The sequence below is a fragment of the Dipodomys ordii genome, unplaced genomic scaffold (assembly GCF_000151885.1).
Source record: "Dipodomys ordii isolate 6190 unplaced genomic scaffold, Dord_2.0 Scaffold131, whole genome shotgun sequence".
Taxonomy (NCBI): Eukaryota; Metazoa; Chordata; class Mammalia; order Rodentia; family Heteromyidae; genus Dipodomys; species Dipodomys ordii.
In genome coordinates, this window is record NW_012267347.1 from 1,949,972 (window position 1) to 1,968,606 (window position 18,635).

Here is an 18,635-nt window from a genome sequence, read left to right on the forward strand (position 1 = left end):
GTGAAGTTTTTTACAGGTGAATAAAAGTCTGAAAAATGTTTCTATGTACTATGTACCTTTGAATCTAAGAGAGGTGGGAAATTTACTGGACCCTTAGAGAGTAGTTTAGATAGCTGGGTATGGTGGTCCATGAGAGGCTTAGGCAAGAGGATTAAGGAGTTCCAGTCCTGTCTAGGCTACATAGTGAGTGTGAGGTTAGCCTGGACTGCATAGCAAGACCCTATCTCCAAACCAATCAAACAACAACAACAAAAACCCCAAATTGAACAACTAAACTCATCCTCAGGGTGAGAAAAAGCAAGAGGCCAGACATTAAGCCCTGAGAAAATACAAAATTCATGGAGACCTGCCTTTGCCCTTGAGGAGTTCCTTCTAGCCAGTGAGGCAGACAAGTAAAGAAATGGTTACAGTATGATGTGATAAGTTCTCATGATAAAGCTGTTTATTGGTTATTATGTCCAGCACAAAAGAAAGAGTTCAGGTCAAGGTAACATTTAGTGAAAGTTTACAGTGTGTTCTGGGACAAACACTGCTTCTGGGAGAGCCTTGGGATCCTCACAGGTGGTACTAATGATAATAGAATTCACTATGGGCCAGGTACTGCTGGAAGCTCTTTACCTGTCCTGTGTTAATTTTCTGCTGCTCTGGATTTGTTTTGTACTGTTAGTTTGTTTTGTAGACTAGGGACCTGAAGCATAAAGTGTTTTAGGGATCTGCCCAAAAGCCACACAGTGGGTAAGGGGCAGACCAAGTGAGATGCCTGTTAAGGAAAGAAAGGCATCCTGGGCAGAGGATTCACATATGAAAGGTTCAGAGCAGTAAAAGGATGCTCCCTAGGTCTGGGTAGGATAAGGAGGGGACAAAGAAAGCTAAGGTCAGAGGGACTGCTTGTTGATATGTGAATAGTAGGTTCAAGGGAGCCTCTACCCTAGGTGAAGAGGTCTACTGGCAGTTGAGAGTAGAGACTCTACCTCAGGACTCTGCCCAACAAACCTGAAAGGTTTGCCCATTGCCTCCTAAACTAGGTTGATCACCATAAGACACAGAGGAACTCCTGCATTCTCCCCTTCCCACTTTTTGTTTCCACAACGGCATTGGATTGTTTGTTTACAAGTTATTTGGAGAGGTTCCATTCGTCAGTTGGTCTGTGTGTATGTGTGTGCCTGCACGCACAGAGCGCTGGCATTGTGAACTTGCTAGGCATGTGTTCTACCACCAGAGAGAGGCCTTCTCTTCTGATCCCTCCAGAGATCAGATCCAGGTTACCAGGTCCTAGATGAGGCGATGAACGAGGTGATGAAGAAGTCACTGTCTGAACCCTGGGTCCCATACTGACATCGCCCCTGGGCTCAGGGAAGGAGTGACCTCACTGTTAGTTTCTGCCCAGGCTTGAACTAGATGGCAAGCAAGACCACGTGGGAGTGCTGTCCTGGCCTGCTCGCCCCAGTGAAGTCACACCCCAGACAGTTGGAGGGTGAGGCTCTTCCTGTGCCTCTATTTACCTTAACAGGAGGCTCCGTTTCCACAAAAACACGCCCACAGTTATGAGCTAGTCTGAGCAGAAGGTGTCCTACTGGAAAGCAAGATCTATGCGACCCTGAATAGAGGCTAAGGTTCTCATGCTGGAGACCACTGTGGAGGCACCGTGGATTCCCTAGAACCTCTTTTTTTTTTCTTTTTTTTTGTCCCAATTGTCTCAATCTCTCCTGTCTTCTACCCTGCGGTGCCTTTAAACCCTCTAGGCCCTTGCCCCGCCCCTGGTCCGCCCCGTCCAAGGCGGGACCCTTCTGAAAACCTCTGGCCCTCCCGGCCCGGTGCTCCACTCGCGCTGCAAGCCTTGCGGAGTGTGCACAATCAGCCAAGTCCTGTAGGTGGGTGAGCTGGCCCCAAGGGACCGAGGGTGGGGGCAGGGTGAGGACAGGGTGCGGGGTGTACATGCGGTGTCAGAAGCAGAAGGCCGGAGCTTAAGATTTGTTCTGGGGATCTCGAGGATCAAAGGCTGGCGCCCAGGCAAAGGTCCGGAGGACGGCTCGGCTACGCCAAATGCTGCCAGGTCCTGACCCGGTGCGTGGTTAGGCAATGAGTCGGGCGAGGTTTGCGGGTGCACCGACGGGCGTCCACGCCGAGCAGGGCCCTCGGGATCGAGCCCCGCCCGTCCACCCCAGCGCCGTCCCGGAGACCGGGCGCGGAAAGGCGGGCGTCGGCTGTCAGCAGGGTGGCGGGGAGTGGCGGCGCGGACCGCGTTCTGGCGCCAGGCCCGGTGCGCACGGCCCGGCCCGGGCTCCGTGCTCCCGGGCTTCACTTCCTGCTTTCCGGGGCACGTGTGGGCACTGCCTGCCCTTTGCGCCCTCGAGGGCGCCCTCTGTGCACCTCTGCGGACTCGCCCGGGATGGGTGGGTGGGTGGGGGGTCTCCGTGCGTGGGTCCTGCAGCAACCTCGCCCTCTCTGAGACCCCGTCCTGTCCAGGAAGAGTCTCCTCACCTCGGGACCGCATCCCCGACTCCGTTCCACGCGCCCCGTCGGTGGGAGGCGGGGAGGGGGCTCCCAGCCGCTTCCCACGTCCTCCCATCCGGGCCCGAACCCCGCCGCCCCCTCCCCCCGGCTGTGCCCCCTGCTGCTGGGAAAGCCGGTGGTGGCCCCGGGCGGGCTGCCCAGACCACTGCGTCACCCGCGGCGGGCGGGCGGGCGGTGGGTGACTCATCCGCGGTAACGGCCTAGGGCGTGGCCATGGGGGTGGGACGGCAGCCGGAGGGGCTGGACCTGCAGGCCGGAAGAGGACCGCTCCTTTCCACGGTCCTGCAGGCTTCCTGGAGCTGGTACCCTGAGAGGTCCTGGGCGCGCGGGGTGGGGCTGGGGGTACTTGAATTAGGGGGACAGAAAAGCAAAAAGCGGCTATAGAATGTGGAGAGGCAGTGAATGGGGAGGCCCCCCTCTGTCCTGGACGGGCGCCCCAGATCGCCATCCCCAAGCGCTCCCCGGGGACTGCTCTCCCACCTCCAGACCCCTTCCCATTGCACTGGGAGCGGGGCGCGCGCGGGTCTAGGCAGGGCGGATCTTCCGGGCGCCCTCATTCCGGTACCTACACAAAGTCTTTCTCCTCCACTGCCCCCTTCCTACCCCGATGCCTCCGTCCCTCTGTCCCTCTGTCGCCCCCCTCCCCAGGGGATTGACCTCTCATCTTTTTTTTTCACTTCCCTCTTTTCAAATGTGAGACTCCCAACACTTTCTCCTCTGGGGCGATTTCTTCTCCTTGATCACTTCCCTGAGTCCGCTTCTTAACCACCAAACTGGAGACTTCTTAATACCTCCACATGCTCTCCAGGCCCTCCTTAGCTGCCTCCTGGGGGAATCTCTCACCTGGTTGTCCCCAGGGCTTGAGAACCCTACTCAAGGCCCTGTGCTCTGAGCCTCCACTTTAGAGTCTGATTGGAGAGGGTGTTCCTGCCTGAGTCCTCAACCACCCTGCCTCCATTCCTCTGTTTGGTACACAGGAGCCATGGCAACGCTTCCACTCCCTCCCCTCCTCCAGAGCTTGCCTTGTGGCTTCCGGTTGGTGTGGCTGGGGCTTTCTCTTCAGCTGTGGACTCTGGGTGGTGTGGGGGGCTGCCCTTTGGGGAAGGGGGTGGGTAGAGAATTTCCCTAGGGCAACCCCCCTAGTCACAGTTCTCCAATTGTCCTGACTTGGGCCTACTCCCTGTGACATTTCTGCTAGAATAGTCCCCAGAGTTCCCTGGTGTCTCATCCTCTAAGTGAATGGAGAGTCCCCTTTGTCTTCCCAATTAAACAACCCAGCCAAGAATCCTGAAATCTACCACCCCCTCCCCATGCAAACACACATTACCACTCTGAGTGCCCTTTTTCTTCAGCACTGACTTCAAGAGGGATGAGGTAAGCCACCAGCCCAAGGTCTGGGTGGAGTCCAGTGCTTTTTTTGCGGTCCCTCCTCCCCTTTCCCAGCTATTATAACCTCCTGGGTGGGTTGAGGGTTATTCTCACAGCTGCATTCAGCTCTAGAGCTTAGGTTCTCACCCCCCAAGTTGTTGTTCAGCTATTGTCTCCCCTTGGGATTCCTGACTCTGGGCATCTTCCCACCTGTCCTTCAGCTGGGCTAATCTTTTCTCCACACCCCAGTAGGAGACTGGCTGGTTTCTCTTCCTTTGAGGCTTGTCTGGAGTAGGTCTCCTGGGTGTCACCAGGGTGGGTCTCTCCAGTTGCAGCAGCTGCAGTCCATCAGCTGCAGGCTGCCTTGAGGGGGTGGGAAGGAGAGACAGCTGCTGGCCAGGCTGGGCCTGTCACATCCCAGAATTTCTGTCCTGTGGCTCTGGCACCTAAAGACTGGAGAGCAGTGGTCTCAGAGTGGAGCAGAGACACTGCAGCTGGAGGCCATGACCCTGCAGCTGTGAGCCCTGGAGAGGCAGCCTCCCCTCCCCTCTGTTCCAGAGTGGGCCTAGGTGGAAGGAGACACTGGTGGGCTCTGTCTCCCCCTCTTAACCCCTATGTCTGAGTTAATCACTATCCTGCCCTTGCTTTATCTGTGTTTCCTCTGACCACAGACTGATGGGCAATCGTGAAAGAGGCACATGACCATAGTAAATGTGCTTCCATATGAAAGGTCTGGAATTGGGCCAGGAAAAGGGGGCTTGCTGTTGAGAGCAGCCCTTAGTTTTCTCTCTTCCTTGGAGCCATTCTCTGGGGGTCAGAGGTTTACAGGCTTACATAGACGGAGTAGCAGCTGAGGCTGGACCCGGGAGGGTGAGGAAGTAAGTCTTCTATTCTGCTCAGGCCTCAGCCACTCCACCCCCTTCCTTTTCCCAGCTGATTGTGTGTGTGGCCACTGATATAGGTCAGGACCCAGACTGACATTTATCTGACCCCATTTTCAGGCCAGGGGAAGTAGGGAGTGAGTTGTTGCTAATGAAAGTGACTGATTTATGGGGAGGATCTTGCTGGAAATGTGCAGCTTGATAACCTAGAGTAGAAAGGAACAGAGTATAGGGGAGGGGACTGACCTGGGACATGCAGCCTTTGGGGTTGAGAAGTATGAGGATTGTCAGAGGCAGCCTGGCTCCTTTCATTGTATGGTCAGAGCCCCAAGGCCCATTGAGGGGGCGGTGGACTGTTTAACCTGGGGTATATGGGAGAAGGATCCAGAATGACTTCATCCTTAAGTCTGATCTGGCCTAGGTCCAAATGTGGGGAGAAGGAGTGGCTTTCTTTCCTCTCCTTGAATGTAGGTGGCAGTCTTGGGGCTCTTCCTTTGTGAGCAAACCAGAGACAGCTGTATTTTAGAGCTGAGAGAAGAGCCCATCCAGGGAGGGGGCTGGCAATAGCAAATGAGACACTGTGTGTCCTTCTCGGCTCCTGGCTACCCTTAGCATCAGCAGTATTACCAGGACATGGGTATGGATGGGACCTTGGCAGTGAGGTGGTGGGTAGGGCAGGCTGCCCACAGTGAGCAAGGTACTGCCAACAGGCCAGTGGCCAGAAACCACCTACTTCTTGCTAACCAAGGTCCTCAAATGAAACCCTCCTGTGTGCTTCCCCATCCTGCCCTCCCTTCCCAGGTTCTCCTAAAAAAATGCCACCCAGGATTCCAGTATTAGTTTCCTGTTTTTGCTGTAACAAACCAGGAAAGTAGTGAGACACATGCAAAATCTCCTGATTCTAGAGACCCCAAGAGGGGTCTTACTGGCCAAGGTCCTAGTGTCGGCAGGACTCAGAGCTGCATTCTTGGGGGAGGGGCTAGGAGACATCCATTTCCTGATCCATTTCCTGCACTTTGGGGGCTGCAGCAGGCCACCTGCTTTGCTTGCTTCAGGCCCCTGCCATGACTCTACCTCCGCTTCCTTCCTCTCTTCTCCCACTCTTGACTACTTGCCTCCCTCTTCTACTCTGAAAGACCTTGGTGATTATATTGGGCTCACCTGGATGATCTAGGATAATCTCCATCTCGTGATCTTTTCATCACATCTGCAAAATTCCTTTTTGTCGTGTAAGGTGATGTATCCACAGGTTCTAGAAATTAGGACATGGATACCTTTGGGGCGGAAGGCATTATTCTCCTTACCAGCTCCTAGAAGGGAAAGGAGGATGTGTCGAGGGCCTGGTTTCTCACAGAAAGTTTCCTTTGCCTGCTAAAATGTGGTGAAGGGTCCACCCACGCTGACTTCTTCCAGAAAGTTTTCCCAGACTGCTGGTGCCCTTCCTCTTCTAGTAATTTAAACAACATATGATCTGAACTGTGCTGTTTAATATTCATTCTGTACAGTCCTTATCCACTCAGCTGTACCATATTTGTCTCTCTTGATGACAGTGTGGGTACATTAGTACCTCAAGTCTTTTTCTTAATCCTCAGTATAAGTAGTAGGTGCTCAGTTAAAACCCAGTGATTGATGGAGGGTAGGTCCATTCAGCCCTCTGGGGCCTGTGTAGGTTTCAGAAGCTGCTCCACATTCTTTTCCTTTCTCTGAGTTGTTTTCTTTTCCAGAAGAACAGCATAGATGAGAATGAACAGTTTGGTTGTGCAAAAGCCAACCACCCTACATTCCACATATACCCCGTATTCTATTCCAGCAGATCTTATATGCTTTATTTTCACAGTAGAACCATTTGCTCAGATAAGATTTAGAGAGAACCTTAATGTGACAGGCAGACTGCTTGTCATAGAAGTGTAGGAACTGCAGACTATGTGAAGCCCATACCTCGCAGGGTTCTGAGCAGCACTGCTAGCCCATTTCCAGGAGCTAGGATGAAAGTCCTGTCACATGTCAATAGCTCTGATCCTCGCCCTTGAGTCCTACTCTAAGGGATGTGTATCTCCGTAGGCAGAATCCCCTGCTGTATGGTCTTCGGAGCGTTAACCTGCTATTGTCCTCTCCCCCAGCTCTCCACAGCCACCACAAGTGCTCAGAAATGGCCAACAGGGGACCTTCATATGGCCTGAGCCGGGAGGTGCAACAGAAGATCGAGAAACAGTATGATGCGGACCTAGAACAGATCCTGATCCAGTGGATCACCACCCAGTGCCGCAAAGATGTGGGCAGGCCCCAGCCTGGGCGGGAGAACTTCCAGAACTGGCTCAAGGATGGCACGGTGAGAGCCAGGTCCCCACTAGCCTAGAGGAGCAGGGGGCCCAGAGCTGAGACTGGGGTTTGTTTAACCTGAGTAGGGAAGAATGAGAACATGCAGTGCTAACTTCTTCCTCACCTCATATCTTTATTGAGATTTACCTTACATGATGGGACAGTAAGTGTAAATGTCCCCTGCAGCAGAAGGCCCCAGGTGACTATGAGAAAGAGTAGCTGTGCAGGGAGTAATAAGTTGGACAAAAAATGTACTTACTGCCTTACGTATGTAACTGTAACCCCTCTGTACATCACCTTGACAATAAAATTTTAAAAAAAAGAATAGCTGTAAGGAAAGAGAGTGGGAGGGTGGATTCCAGAAAGTTGTCTTAGAATAACAAGGAAGACTGAACACTGGCTTATTCTGGACTTGAGAAGCAGGACACTGGGCAGGAAGGACCATGAGGCTCCACCTGGGTTGGGAACCCTCTTTGATGACTGTGTCTGGTGCTGAAGATTGTACATACTGGTCTACAGTAGACACACCCTTACCTCTGCATACCTGCTGTCCTCACCCAGGTTTTGTGTGAACTCATTAATGCACTGTACCCTGAGGGGCAGGCCCCTGTAAAGAAGATCCAGGCCTCTACCATGGCCTTCAAGCAGATGGAGCAGATCTCCCAGTTCCTGCAGGCAGCCGAGCGCTACGGCATCAACACCACTGACATCTTCCAGACTGTGGATCTCTGGGAAGGTAGGCCAGGGTCCTGGGCTGTCATCTAGGAGACAGACCAGGGTTTGGGGGTAGGCCATCTTGACTAGAGAGAAAGGGTGGGTTTTGGAGTTTGGTCTCTTAAGACAAAGAACTCTGGATTAAGACGTTAAAAGGTGTTTGGAAGCCTGACCTATCTACTGAGGGATAGAGATGAACCCTGGTATCCAAGATCCTAGCCCTGCTGAGGTTCACATACATTCTTCTTTTTGCCAGGAAAGAACATGGCCTGTGTGCAACGGACACTGATGAATCTGGGTGGGCTGGCAGTAGCCAGGGAGGATGGCCTCTTCTCTGGAGATCCCAACTGGTTTCCCAAGTAAGTATTGCTAGAACAGCCCAGGACCTTTGTTGGCACAGTACACCTGTCCCTAGGAAGTGAAATGTCTCCCTGGATGTCAGTCATTTACACAGAGCTTCCTGTAACTCATCTCACTTAGCTTCTTACAACTCATAGGGGTGGCTGTCCCTTTGAAGAGATAAAGAAGGTAGCTCCAGACAGCTCAAGGCTTTCACTGGGAGAAGTGCTTCCCCTTGAGCTCTGTCCAGGGAAGAATTAATTGTTAGGGAACCTTCTGACCTCCTCCTAACCAGTACTTTTTTTCCCCCCACCAAGGAAATCCAAGGAGAATCCTCGGAACTTCTCAGACAACCAGCTGCAAGAGGGCAAGAATGTGATTGGGTTACAGATGGGCACTAACCGTGGGGCGTCTCAGGCAGGCATGACTGGCTATGGCATGCCACGCCAGATCCTCTGATTCCACCTTACCTATGCCCCTTCCCTCCCCTGAATGGTTAATATATATGTATATATATATGTTTTAGCAAAGACATTCCCTGAGAGTCCCTGGAGCACTCAAGCTCCCCTCTGCCAGGGTGTGTGTGGGGGAGGGGCATCCAGCCTGTCCTGTCACGGGTGCCTGTTGGCAGCCTTTTCCCTACGCTTCCTAATACATTCCATCCTTACACTCATCAAAACTGGACCAAAGTTTTCTCCTAGGACCAAAGTTTGGGTATTTTAGCACTCTCCTCTCCACTATGCCTCTCCTCTTTCTCTGACTTTTTTTGACCTTGAACTCTGTGCTCTTGGTCCATTCCTTGGCTGGGAGTCAGCGATGCTGCCTGTGGCCTGATGCACGTTGACCTTCATTCCACAAGTGTGCCTTTCCCGCAGCTGTGGCTACAGGGACTAATTTATAGGGAGGGCCTTATGGTGGCTGCCACTTACCACACATCTGGGCCATCCTTTCCTGGCAGAGGCCCCTTGGCTTCTCATTTTCCATTGCCCTTGCTGTGGCTAAGGGGTGGGATTGAGGGGGCGGGGGGCAGAAGGGCCGCTCACTGTGGTCTCAGACTCGAGGAATATGAGTTCAGTGATTTAAATAAAGAATCCCAGTCTTTTTTTGGATGGACTCTGGCTGTGTCTAAGGCTACTGTGCCCACTGCGGGGAAGGGAGGAAAACTGACAAAGTACACAGACTGGTACAGGGAAGAGGGCAGAGTGAAAGGTTGCCATGCTAAACCCTTAGTTTTACTTTTCCTCGCCATTCTCTGTCATTTGGTTTTAGAGAAGGGACAGGACCTCCAGCTGTCCTTTGGGTGAGAGCTTTAATGCAGAAAATGTGGATAATGGTTACAGGAAGGTGAGACCCTTATTACCTGGGAATGGAGCAGACCTGCTGGTGCTCATGACTGGACCAGCCCCTCCAGCCAGAGAAGCTCAACCACTGTAGGTGGGTGGAGGAGGATGCTGCCCCAATCTTGAGAAGTGCAGTTGTCTCCTGTGAGAAGCCTGCCAGGCAGCCTCAGGGCAAGGTGGAGTCCACTGCTGGAATTCCATTGTACTACCTTGAGGGCTGAAGGTGGGGTTTGTATTGGAGTGGAGGGGAATTGGGAGAGAATGAGTTGGTGGTAGCTAATGGAAAAAAAAAACTTGTGTTGGATCCAAAGCCATTGTGAGCTGCAGGCTGGGGAGAACCTAGAAGCGACCCAAGTCCCTTACCTGGGCCTTGGACCAAGATCATCAACCTTGTGTCAAGTTGTCTCCTGTTTCCTGCCAGCTCAACCCAGAAATGAATGTTTTGCCAATTGTTTACAACCTCTAGGTGTCACCTTCACTCCCAGGAATCCTAGGTCAGCCTCCTATATTGGATCCCACATTCAGTAGCCATTTCAAAGGCCTGGTGTCTAGGGTCCCTCTTTCTGCTGCTTTAGTATATCTGTATCTCCTTTGGAAGAGAAAGACACACATTATAGCTGAGGGTGTCAGATGACACGTGGTTTATAGCCACTGTGCTTTCATTCCACCCCCGGCCCACTTCTCTGCCTCTAGCTAGAAACACCTACTGTGTGTCCTGTCTCATACCAGTGTTTTGTAATTCTCAGCCTTATCCTGACACCACTACATTCTGGGAGAGATGGTTATTTGCTGCTGCACTCCCATGGGTTGTAACTCAGATAAGATAGGCTGCAGTCTATGTGCAAATTCCTAAAGGGTTAGCTGTCACCCCCTCCCCCACACCTTTATCTTCTATTCAGGAAGGCTTTGTGAAATAGAGAGGCCAGTAAGAGAATGATGTCATTGTAGAGAAAACAGTGAACTCACTTTTATACTAGGAAAAAAAATTGTGACCTTTCCTGACTTATGACTACTTTTTTTTTTTTTTTTTTTGGGTCCGGTTGTGGGGCCTGAACTCTGGGCCTGGGTGCTGTCCCTCAGCTCTTCAGCTCAAGGCTAGCGCTCTACCACTTTAAGCCACAGCGCCACTTCCGGCTTTTTTCTTTTTGCTTATGTGGTGCTGAGGAATCGAACCCAGGGCCTCAGGCATGCAAGGCAAGCGCTCTACCACTGAGCCACCTTCCCAGCCCCCTTATGACTACTTTTAAAGCTACAAATTATTGGCCACATTCTTGACAATTTTCTGAGATGCCCCAGTGCTAGTACTGACTCATCCTAGTAGACTCTCACAGAAATCAGGAGGTAGAGATCTGAGTACTATTGCTCTCAGTTTATCTCCTGGGTCTCACAAAGGGCAAAAACTTGCCAAAGAGTACATGGTAACTAAGTGGAAGAGCAGAGGTTTGAGCCCAGATCAACATAGCTGAAGGTCCAGTTCTGCCTGTGCTGTTACAGGCTAGGCCACAAGTGGGGCTGAGAAGTGACTGGGAGTAGGGAAAAGTGTTCCTCATCTGTAAAGTAAAGAACACAATTCCTAGTGAAGATAATGTGAGAGCTACGTGCAAATCGCTGCATACGAATGCTCACACATGCTCATAAAACAGAAGTGTGTTGCTGGGTGCCGGTAGCTCATGCCTGTAATCCTAGCTACTGAGGAGACTGAGATCTGAGGATCGTGATTCAAAGCCAGCCTGGGCAGGAAAGTCTGTGAAACTCTTATCTCCAATTAACCACAGAAAACCAGAAGTGGCGCTGTGGCTCAAGCGGTAGAGCGCTTGCCTTGAGCTGAAGAGCTGAGGGACAGCTCCCAGGACCAGAGTTCAAGCCCATGACCGACAAAACAAACAAACAAACAAACAAAAAATGGAAGTGTGGGGAATGAAATGTGGGGTTTGTGTGGTTGATGGGCTAGAGGAAAGCAGCACCACGTTCCTTCTGAGCACCGTCCAAGAAATGTTAGTTGCCCGCCCTCTCCTAGAGGAATGCTCACTTCCCTTCTGGCTGAGATCACCACCTGTCATGGTTGGTGAGCCTTCAGCTCTGTGTGTGTGTGTGTGTGTGTGTGTGTGTGTGTGTGTTGTATGTTTGTGTGGGGTTGGGAAAGGTGAGTGTGTGTATGCTGGTCCTGGGGCTTGAACTCAGTGCATTTTTGCTGAAGGTTAGTCCTCTATCACTTGAGCCGCAGTTTCACTTGCTTCTAGCTTTTTTTAAAAAATGGAGATGAGAATCTAATGAACTTTCCCAGTGGGGCTGGCTTTGAGCTTCAATTCTCAGATCTCTGCCTCCTGAGTTGCCAGGATTATAGGCATGAGTCACAAGTGCTCAATTCAGCTCCTTCCTTTTGGAGATGGCCTCCGGTTCACATCCCAAAACTTTTCTTGTTTTTCTGTTTGCTGCTTGTTAACATTTTATTTGATCTGAGGTCACAGTTTCATCCCTGGCTTGGCCTCTTTCATTTTTTCCTAGCATGATTTTAGGCCCTGGAGCCCAAGATAGGGTCCAGCTCTGATGCAGAAGGAAAAGTCCTCTGTATTAGTCCCCTGTTCTTGCCATTTCTCAGCCCATTCTCCGTGGCTTTCTAACACTGGTGTTTCTAACACTTCACGTGCAGGATTGTTCTAGCTGCCTGAAATACTCTGCTTTGGGTGGAGGCATGATTTGTATTTTTTTTTATCAACTTCAGGACTTTATCCAAGTCCTTGTTACCCATCCTGACCACCTTACAATTACACATGCCACCTCAGTCTACAACCCACCCTGCTTTCATTTATTACCATCTGGCACCAATATGTTTTACCTATTTTCTGTCTCCACCCTGTAAAGGCAGACTTTTGTTTGTTTTGATCATGAATATTGTAGATGCTAGATACATAATTGCTGAATGAGTGAATGAATCTCCTGGCCTGCTAACACAGTGCCCAGATAACCCAGAGCCATAGCAACCCAACTAACTGGTCACTTGATCCAAAATGGAATCCAGCTCATTTGTCAGTTCTCATGCTTCCTCATTGCTCATATCCAAAAAGTTAAAAATCCTAAGAAACTTCACTCCCCTGAAGCCACAGGACTAGAGGTTGGGAAGGAGCTGGAGGGTGGTGTGAATGCTTTGGGCCAATGGGAAGGATATTAAGGATTTGGAGTCAAAGCATGAGAGGGAGGCAGGATGAACAGGTAGGAGACTACTTTGGTTCATTTACTCTTCATGGGTTGAAGTGGAAAATTTCTGGGGAGGTGGAGGGAAAGTAGACTTGGCTCACAGTAGCCAATGGAAAGGAGAGTTGGGAAAGGGAGGAGTAAGAGAATTTCAGAATTTGAGATGCTCCTCCCCATTTGGCTCACCTGGGGATAAAAACATAGGCCTATTCATATTTGTGTGCACACAGATGTGAGGGGAATTGTCATATTAGGGTTGGGGGGCCTCAGGTAAAAGGCCATGGATCTGTGAGTGGGTGAGGAGTCTGCCTGTGAGTGTGTGTTTACCCAGGATTGAGGATAATGGGTGTGCAGAGGTGCTGATCCTGTGTGCGTAGGCATTCGTGTGTTTGTACATGGCTCTGTGGAGAACAATATGTCCCATTCCTGCCTCTATGGCTGAAGCTTGAGAAATTGGCAGAAGGCCCAAGGAACAGTGGAACAAGGAAAGGGCTGGACAATAGGACTCCAGGGAGGGAACAATAAAGGGCCTGGGATTAAATATGTTGAAGAAAAGGTTGAAAGAGTAAATTAGTAACTGTCTCCTTGTAAAGAAATAGGTTATAGCCCCAGTGGCCAGGGAAGTAGATTGCAAGGGGTGGGGGGAATGGGGGAAAGGGGGGGTCCTCTACTTGCTTCTAGAGAAATTTAGTTTAGACAATGAAAAATGATCCTCTTGACTCTGAAGGTTATTAGCCTCTGGAATCTCTGAAGGGTCAAGTGGAATGTCTTCAATAAATAGGACACATCTCATTTCCAAATGCAGGAAAATCACAGTTCTACCTGGGGAAACTCAGATACATGCTGTTTTTTTTTCATTCATATATTCATGTAGCAATTACTGAAGTTCTACTCTATGTCAGGCCTTTTGGGAATAGGGGATATTGATGCTCACAGTCTCTGCTCCATGATTATGTGCTGCTGGAGACTATACGTTCCTCCATCTCTTGCCAGTCCCCCTAATGCCCTGGTTGAATTCCTGAATGCCACAGGGAAGCTGAGGCTACCTCTTTCAGGGATCATCTCCCCTTCTGCCCTGGGGAGTTAGGGAGCTTGTCTGAAGGACTTCTCTAGGAAAAGAAGTCACTGGCTCTGTTGGAAGAGGTCAAGGGCTATTGGGGTAGAGCCTAGGATGGGAGTGGTCTGAGGCCTGAGTCAGGCTGATCCCAGGGATCAGCTAGGACTGAGAGAACAACATCACTGGGTCCTTGAAATGCATGTGGAGGGGCCATAAAAACACTGTGGCTCATGCCTATCATCCTAGCCACTCAGGAGGCTAAGATCTGAGGATGGCACTTCAAAGCCAGTCTGGGCAAGAAGGTCTATGAGGCTCTTATCTCCAATTAAATACCAGAAAACTGGAAATGGAGCTGTGGCTCAAAATGTAGAGTGCTAGCCTCGAGCAAAAAATTGCTCAGGGACAGTGCCAAGGACCCAAGTTCAAGCCCCACAACTGGACCCTCCCACCCCAAAAAAAAAGAAATAAAAGACCCACTCCCTTGGACATTGGAGCTATCACACTGCTTCAGCCCTGTGTTTGGAGGACCTGAATTTTGAATTGATTTTCTTTTTTGGAGGGGGCAATTCTGAGGTTTGAACTCAGGGCCTTATTCTTTTTTTTTTTTTTGGTTGCCGTGCTTGGACTCTGGGCCTGGGTACTATCCCTCAGCTCTTCAGCTCAAGGCTAACATTCTACCACTTGAGCCACAGGGCCACTTCCAGTTTTCTGGTGGATAACTGGAAATAAGAGTTCCATGGACTTTCCTGCCCAGGCTGGCTTTGAAACATGATCCTCAGATCTTGGCTTCCTGAGTAGTAAGGATTACAGGCGTGAGCCACCAGCCCCTGGCTCATAGGGCCTTATTCTTACTGGGCAGGTACTTTATCACTTCAGCCACACCTCCAACCCTTTAATTGGTTTTCGTGTGTGTGTGTGTGTGTGTGTGTGTGCGCGCGCGCGCGCGCTCTGGTAGTAGCATTTGAATGCAGGACTTTGTGTGCCTTTGGTCAGCTTGAATGAAGGACTTTGTTTGCCTTTGCTTAGCTTTCCTTCCTTCCTTCCTTCCTTCCTTCCTTCCTTCCTTCCTTCCTTCCTTCCTTCCTTCCTTCCTTCCTTCCTCTCTCACTTTCTTTCCTTTTCTTTCTCTTCCTTTCTCTGTTGTGGGGCTTCAGGACCTTGTCGTGGTCCCTGAGCTTATTTGCTCAAGGCTAGCGCTCTACCACTTGAGCCACAGCACCACTTCCAATTTTCCAGTGGATTATTGAAGATAAGGAGTCTCACAGACTTTCCTGCTCAGGCTGGCTTTGAACCATGATCCTTAGATCTCAGCCTCCTGAGTAGCTAGGATTATAGGTGTGAGCCATCGATGCCCAGCTTGGTCAGCTTTCTTGTTCATCGCTGGCATTCTATTACTTGAGCCATACTTCCAATCCAGCATTTTGTTGCTTAATTGGAAACATTTCTGCTTGGGCTGTCTTTGAACTTCAGTCTTCCAGGTTTCAGACTCCAGGGTAGCTGGGATTATAGGCATAAACCATCAGCTCTTGGCTTGAATTTATCTTTTATGAGAAATGGTTCAATGTGGGACATAAGCATGGTGATGGTATGAAGATGATATTACCTTTTATTGGCTACTCACTATGCTAACAGCCTTACTTGTATTTATATTTTTCATCATTTCAAAAATATTTTTCTTTCTTGCTTTTCTTTTCTTTTTTCTTTGCATTACTGAGTTTGTACTCAAAATCTTGTGCTTGCTGGGCAACTGCTCTACTAAACCACATCTCCACCCCTGTTTTGCTTTATTTTAGATTTTTTTTTAAGGGTCCGGTTGTGGGGCCTGAACTCTGGGCCTGGGCGCTGTCCCTCAGCTCTTCAGCTCAAGGCTAGTGCTCTACCACTTGAGCCACAGCGCCACTTTCGGCTTTTTCTTTTTGCTTATGTGGTGCTGAGGAATTGAACCCAGGGCCTCAGGCATGCAAGGCAAGTGCTCTACCACTGAGCCATCTTCCCAGCCCTATTTTAGATTTTTTTTAAGAGTCTTTTTTTTTTTTTTTTTTCAATCCTGGGTCTTGCCTTGGGCCGCAGTCTTCCTTCTATACCTCCCATGGAGCTGAAATTATAGATGTGGACTGCTACATCTAGCTTATTTGTTCAGATAGTGTATCAGAAATGTTTTTACTGAGGTTGACCTTGAACCGAGATCCTCATGATCTCTGACTCCCAAGTAGCTGGGATAACATGCTCAAAAAAGTATTTCTGGGTAAGGTACCTTCTGTTATAATAACCCACCCTTTTTCAAGCCTGGATAACCCCCAATTCCAATCCTGAATCTCTGGCCTCCAGAATGCTGTCTGCCTGATCCTGACCACAGCTGAAGAACATCCCCACTCCCAGTCATCATTGAGCTTCTGTGAATTGCCACCTGTGTGTATTTCTGACCTGTATAAACTCTGCATTCCTGGAGGTTGGACTGCTCTTGGTCCTCCTGGGACAAGGTAGTCATGGCCAACCAAATAAAAACTCCTTGTCACCTTTGCCCATGCCTCCATGGATTTTCTCTACCCTGAGGTCATTATACTGGGTGCTGGGGGATTTAGAAGTTAACAAGACAGTCTTTGCTCTCCTAGAAGGAAAGAGAAAAATAAGGGGCCAATTATAATACAGTGTGGCATGATAAGGGGTCTAGGTGTGACACCATGATGGTGTTTGGCAGATAGTGACATTTGAATTGAAAATGGAAGAGTAATTAGAAGGATGAAGGGGCAGCCAGCTTTGGTGACGACATATTCCAGGCAGAGGTATGGCAACTACACCACTGTCATGGGTGAGAATAAGCAGAACTAGATTTTAGACCTAGAGTTTAGTGATGTAATGGGGATATAATTGGGAAGGGAAGGGAGGCTTGGATCCTCAAGGAAGTTTCAAAGTTAACGGTTTGGACATTTTATAAGGGCAAAAGTTAAAGGATTTTGAGCAGATGAATGGAGAGTTGCATTTTTAGAGAGTTCTGTGAGGGTGCAGACTAGAGAATGGAGGTTATACAGTTGTTCAGGCTGACAAAGAGGGAAAGGGGTTAAGAAAGACATCCTTTAACTTCAGTAACTGAGCAGATGGTGCTGTTCCTGGGATGGAGAATCCAGGAGAAGAAGCAGATTCCACTACAAACTATGAATGTCTCCCATTTTACAAAGGAGGACACTGTGAAACTTGCCACGCTCAGCCAATGGACCAACTGCGATGTAACCTTTTAGTAATAGAAATCAAAGTTCACATTATTATTATTATTATTATGCCTTGTCCTGGAGCTCCTCTGTAAGATGACTGACCCTATGGAAGGGTTCGGCCTACAACTACTTTGAGCTGTGGTTTTCCTGTGAATGGAGGCCGAAGCCACAGTGGAGGAAGGGCGAGGTCAGGTTTGGAAAGGGGTACAGGAAGTTCAGCTCTGTAGCAGTCACCTCTCCAGTCTAACTAAGATCTGGCAGCTTTAGATGGGAGCCCACAGGGTGCCTGAGGCTCAGCCCCTGGATCCTGCTGCTCTCAAGGCTCTCTGACCTCCTCAGCCTCTTTCAGAGAGCCCCATTTTCCTTCCAGCGGTGAAAAGCTTGTAAGACAACCAGGGCAATACCCAAGAGGTACACTTGCATATCTATTAATCCCAGAAAGGCTTGTAGCCTCCTGGTAAGGCTTTAGTTTCTTCCTACCCTTTGGAGAGAACAGAAACACGGAAGCCTAGGGGGCTGTGAGTGATTTTTTTTCCCCAGCAGCTCACGGTTCTTGAAAGTTGATAGCATGTTTTCTACATCTTCCTGTGACTCCTGGTTCTTAGCACAGACAGCACTAAGCCAAGAGTGAACGTCTGTTTTAGACTGGTTCTGTGTGTATAGCATCTGTATCTCTAGATTCATGGTGTTGAAAATGTCCAAAGTCAGCACTACCAGAGATGGAATTGTCCTTAGACTCCACTCCTAACCTTGTCACAAGGAGTTCCACCTTCTTGAAACACATCTGTTCTAGAAGCAAAGCCCTCTGTTTGCCAGCATCCAAACCACTGGGATGCTAGTTAGAAATGCAGCTTCCAGGAGACTTATTAGATCCACAGACAGAGAATTTAAAGTGGGAGGTAGAGGGACTGACCCAAATTTGTGTTTTAAACAAGTTTCTTCCAATAATCCTTAGGCAGCATTGTCCTTGGAGGTTGGTGAGAATTTCTCCAACAAGAAAATTAAGGTCTAGGAGGGCCCTGACTGCAGCCGGGAACAAGAGTTGTCCCTACCAGCTCCCTTCCCCTTCCCCTCCCTTCCTCCTCCCCAGCAATGTTTGGTGATTGTGGTGCGGTTGCCAAGGGAACCAGGCTGTGCAACTTCCTGTCTTTGGTGGTTTTCCCCTCCTTGGCCTTATCTCAGCATCCGCCACCCAGTCAAGGGCCCTGCGCGGTCACGTAGGAGGGGAAGCTGGTGCCAGGAGGCATGTGGAGGCGTGTCCAGGATACCAGGCAACGTGCTGGCCCCAGGAGGGTAGAGATTAGGGTGTTCAAAAGGCGTGGAGGTTGCAGGTCTTCTGTGATCTGGGAGGTCTCTGGAGGTCTCCCCAGGGGGGAAGATGTGGAAGGAGGCAGCAAGGCCTGTCATGTCAGTACTCTGATATTTCAGCCTTTCTTGGTCCCTTCCCTCCTGGACTGAAGGAGTAGTCCCTGGTGTGTGCCCCTCCTCTGCTTCCTTTCTCCCCTCTTTAGGTCTAGGGTCTCCAGCAAGCTTTCCCCAGTGGTCCCCACTTTCAGTCTCACCCTGATGCCCCTGCCACACCAGCTCCATCCATTCATTCCCATTCCTTCTGCTTAGTTGTGCATCATCCTTCTATTTGCTTTTTTTTTTTTTTGGCCTCTTCCCAGCCCCAGTGGAGACCCTGGGGCAGTCTTTCAAAACA

At 49.9% G+C, this 18,635-nt stretch overlaps 1 protein-coding gene across 2 annotated transcripts; it reads left to right on the top strand.

Annotated features, from left to right (window-relative positions):
• The first annotated feature begins 1,787 nt into the window (after window positions 1-1,787).
• On the top strand, window positions 1,788-9,248 carry Tagln2 (transgelin 2). 2 transcript variants are annotated; one of them, XM_013030682.1, is made up of 5 exons: window positions 1,788-1,871; window positions 6,884-7,092; window positions 7,644-7,818; window positions 8,053-8,155; window positions 8,453-9,248. In XM_013030682.1, exons 2-5 carry the CDS (start codon window positions 6,913-6,915, stop codon window positions 8,592-8,594), a joined length of 600 nt encoding a protein of 199 aa, XP_012886136.1. In that variant the 5' UTR covers window positions 1,788-1,871; window positions 6,884-6,912; the 3' UTR covers window positions 8,595-9,248. The 2 variants fall into 2 exon arrangements, with proteins under 2 accessions (XP_012886136.1, XP_012886137.1); XM_013030683.1 differs by lacking the exon at window positions 1,788-1,871 and adding an exon at window positions 2,784-2,828.
• Window positions 9,249-18,635: the final 9,387 nt, after the last annotated feature.

What these genes read in the sequence shown, in the direction of transcription:
- Tagln2 (XM_013030682.1), top strand. Translation starts at nt 6,913, where the DNA reads ATGGCCAACAGGGGACCTTCATATGGCCTGAGCCGGGAGGTGCAACAG. An exon ending in GACTGTGGATCTCTGGGAAG is followed by an intron (nt 7,819 to 8,052) that starts GTAGGCCAGGGT and finishes TCTTTTTGCCAG; the next exon opens with GAAAGAACATGGCCTGTGTG. An exon ending in GATCCCAACTGGTTTCCCAA is followed by an intron (nt 8,156 to 8,452) that starts GTAAGTATTGCT and finishes CCCCCCACCAAG; the next exon opens with GAAATCCAAGGAGAATCCTC.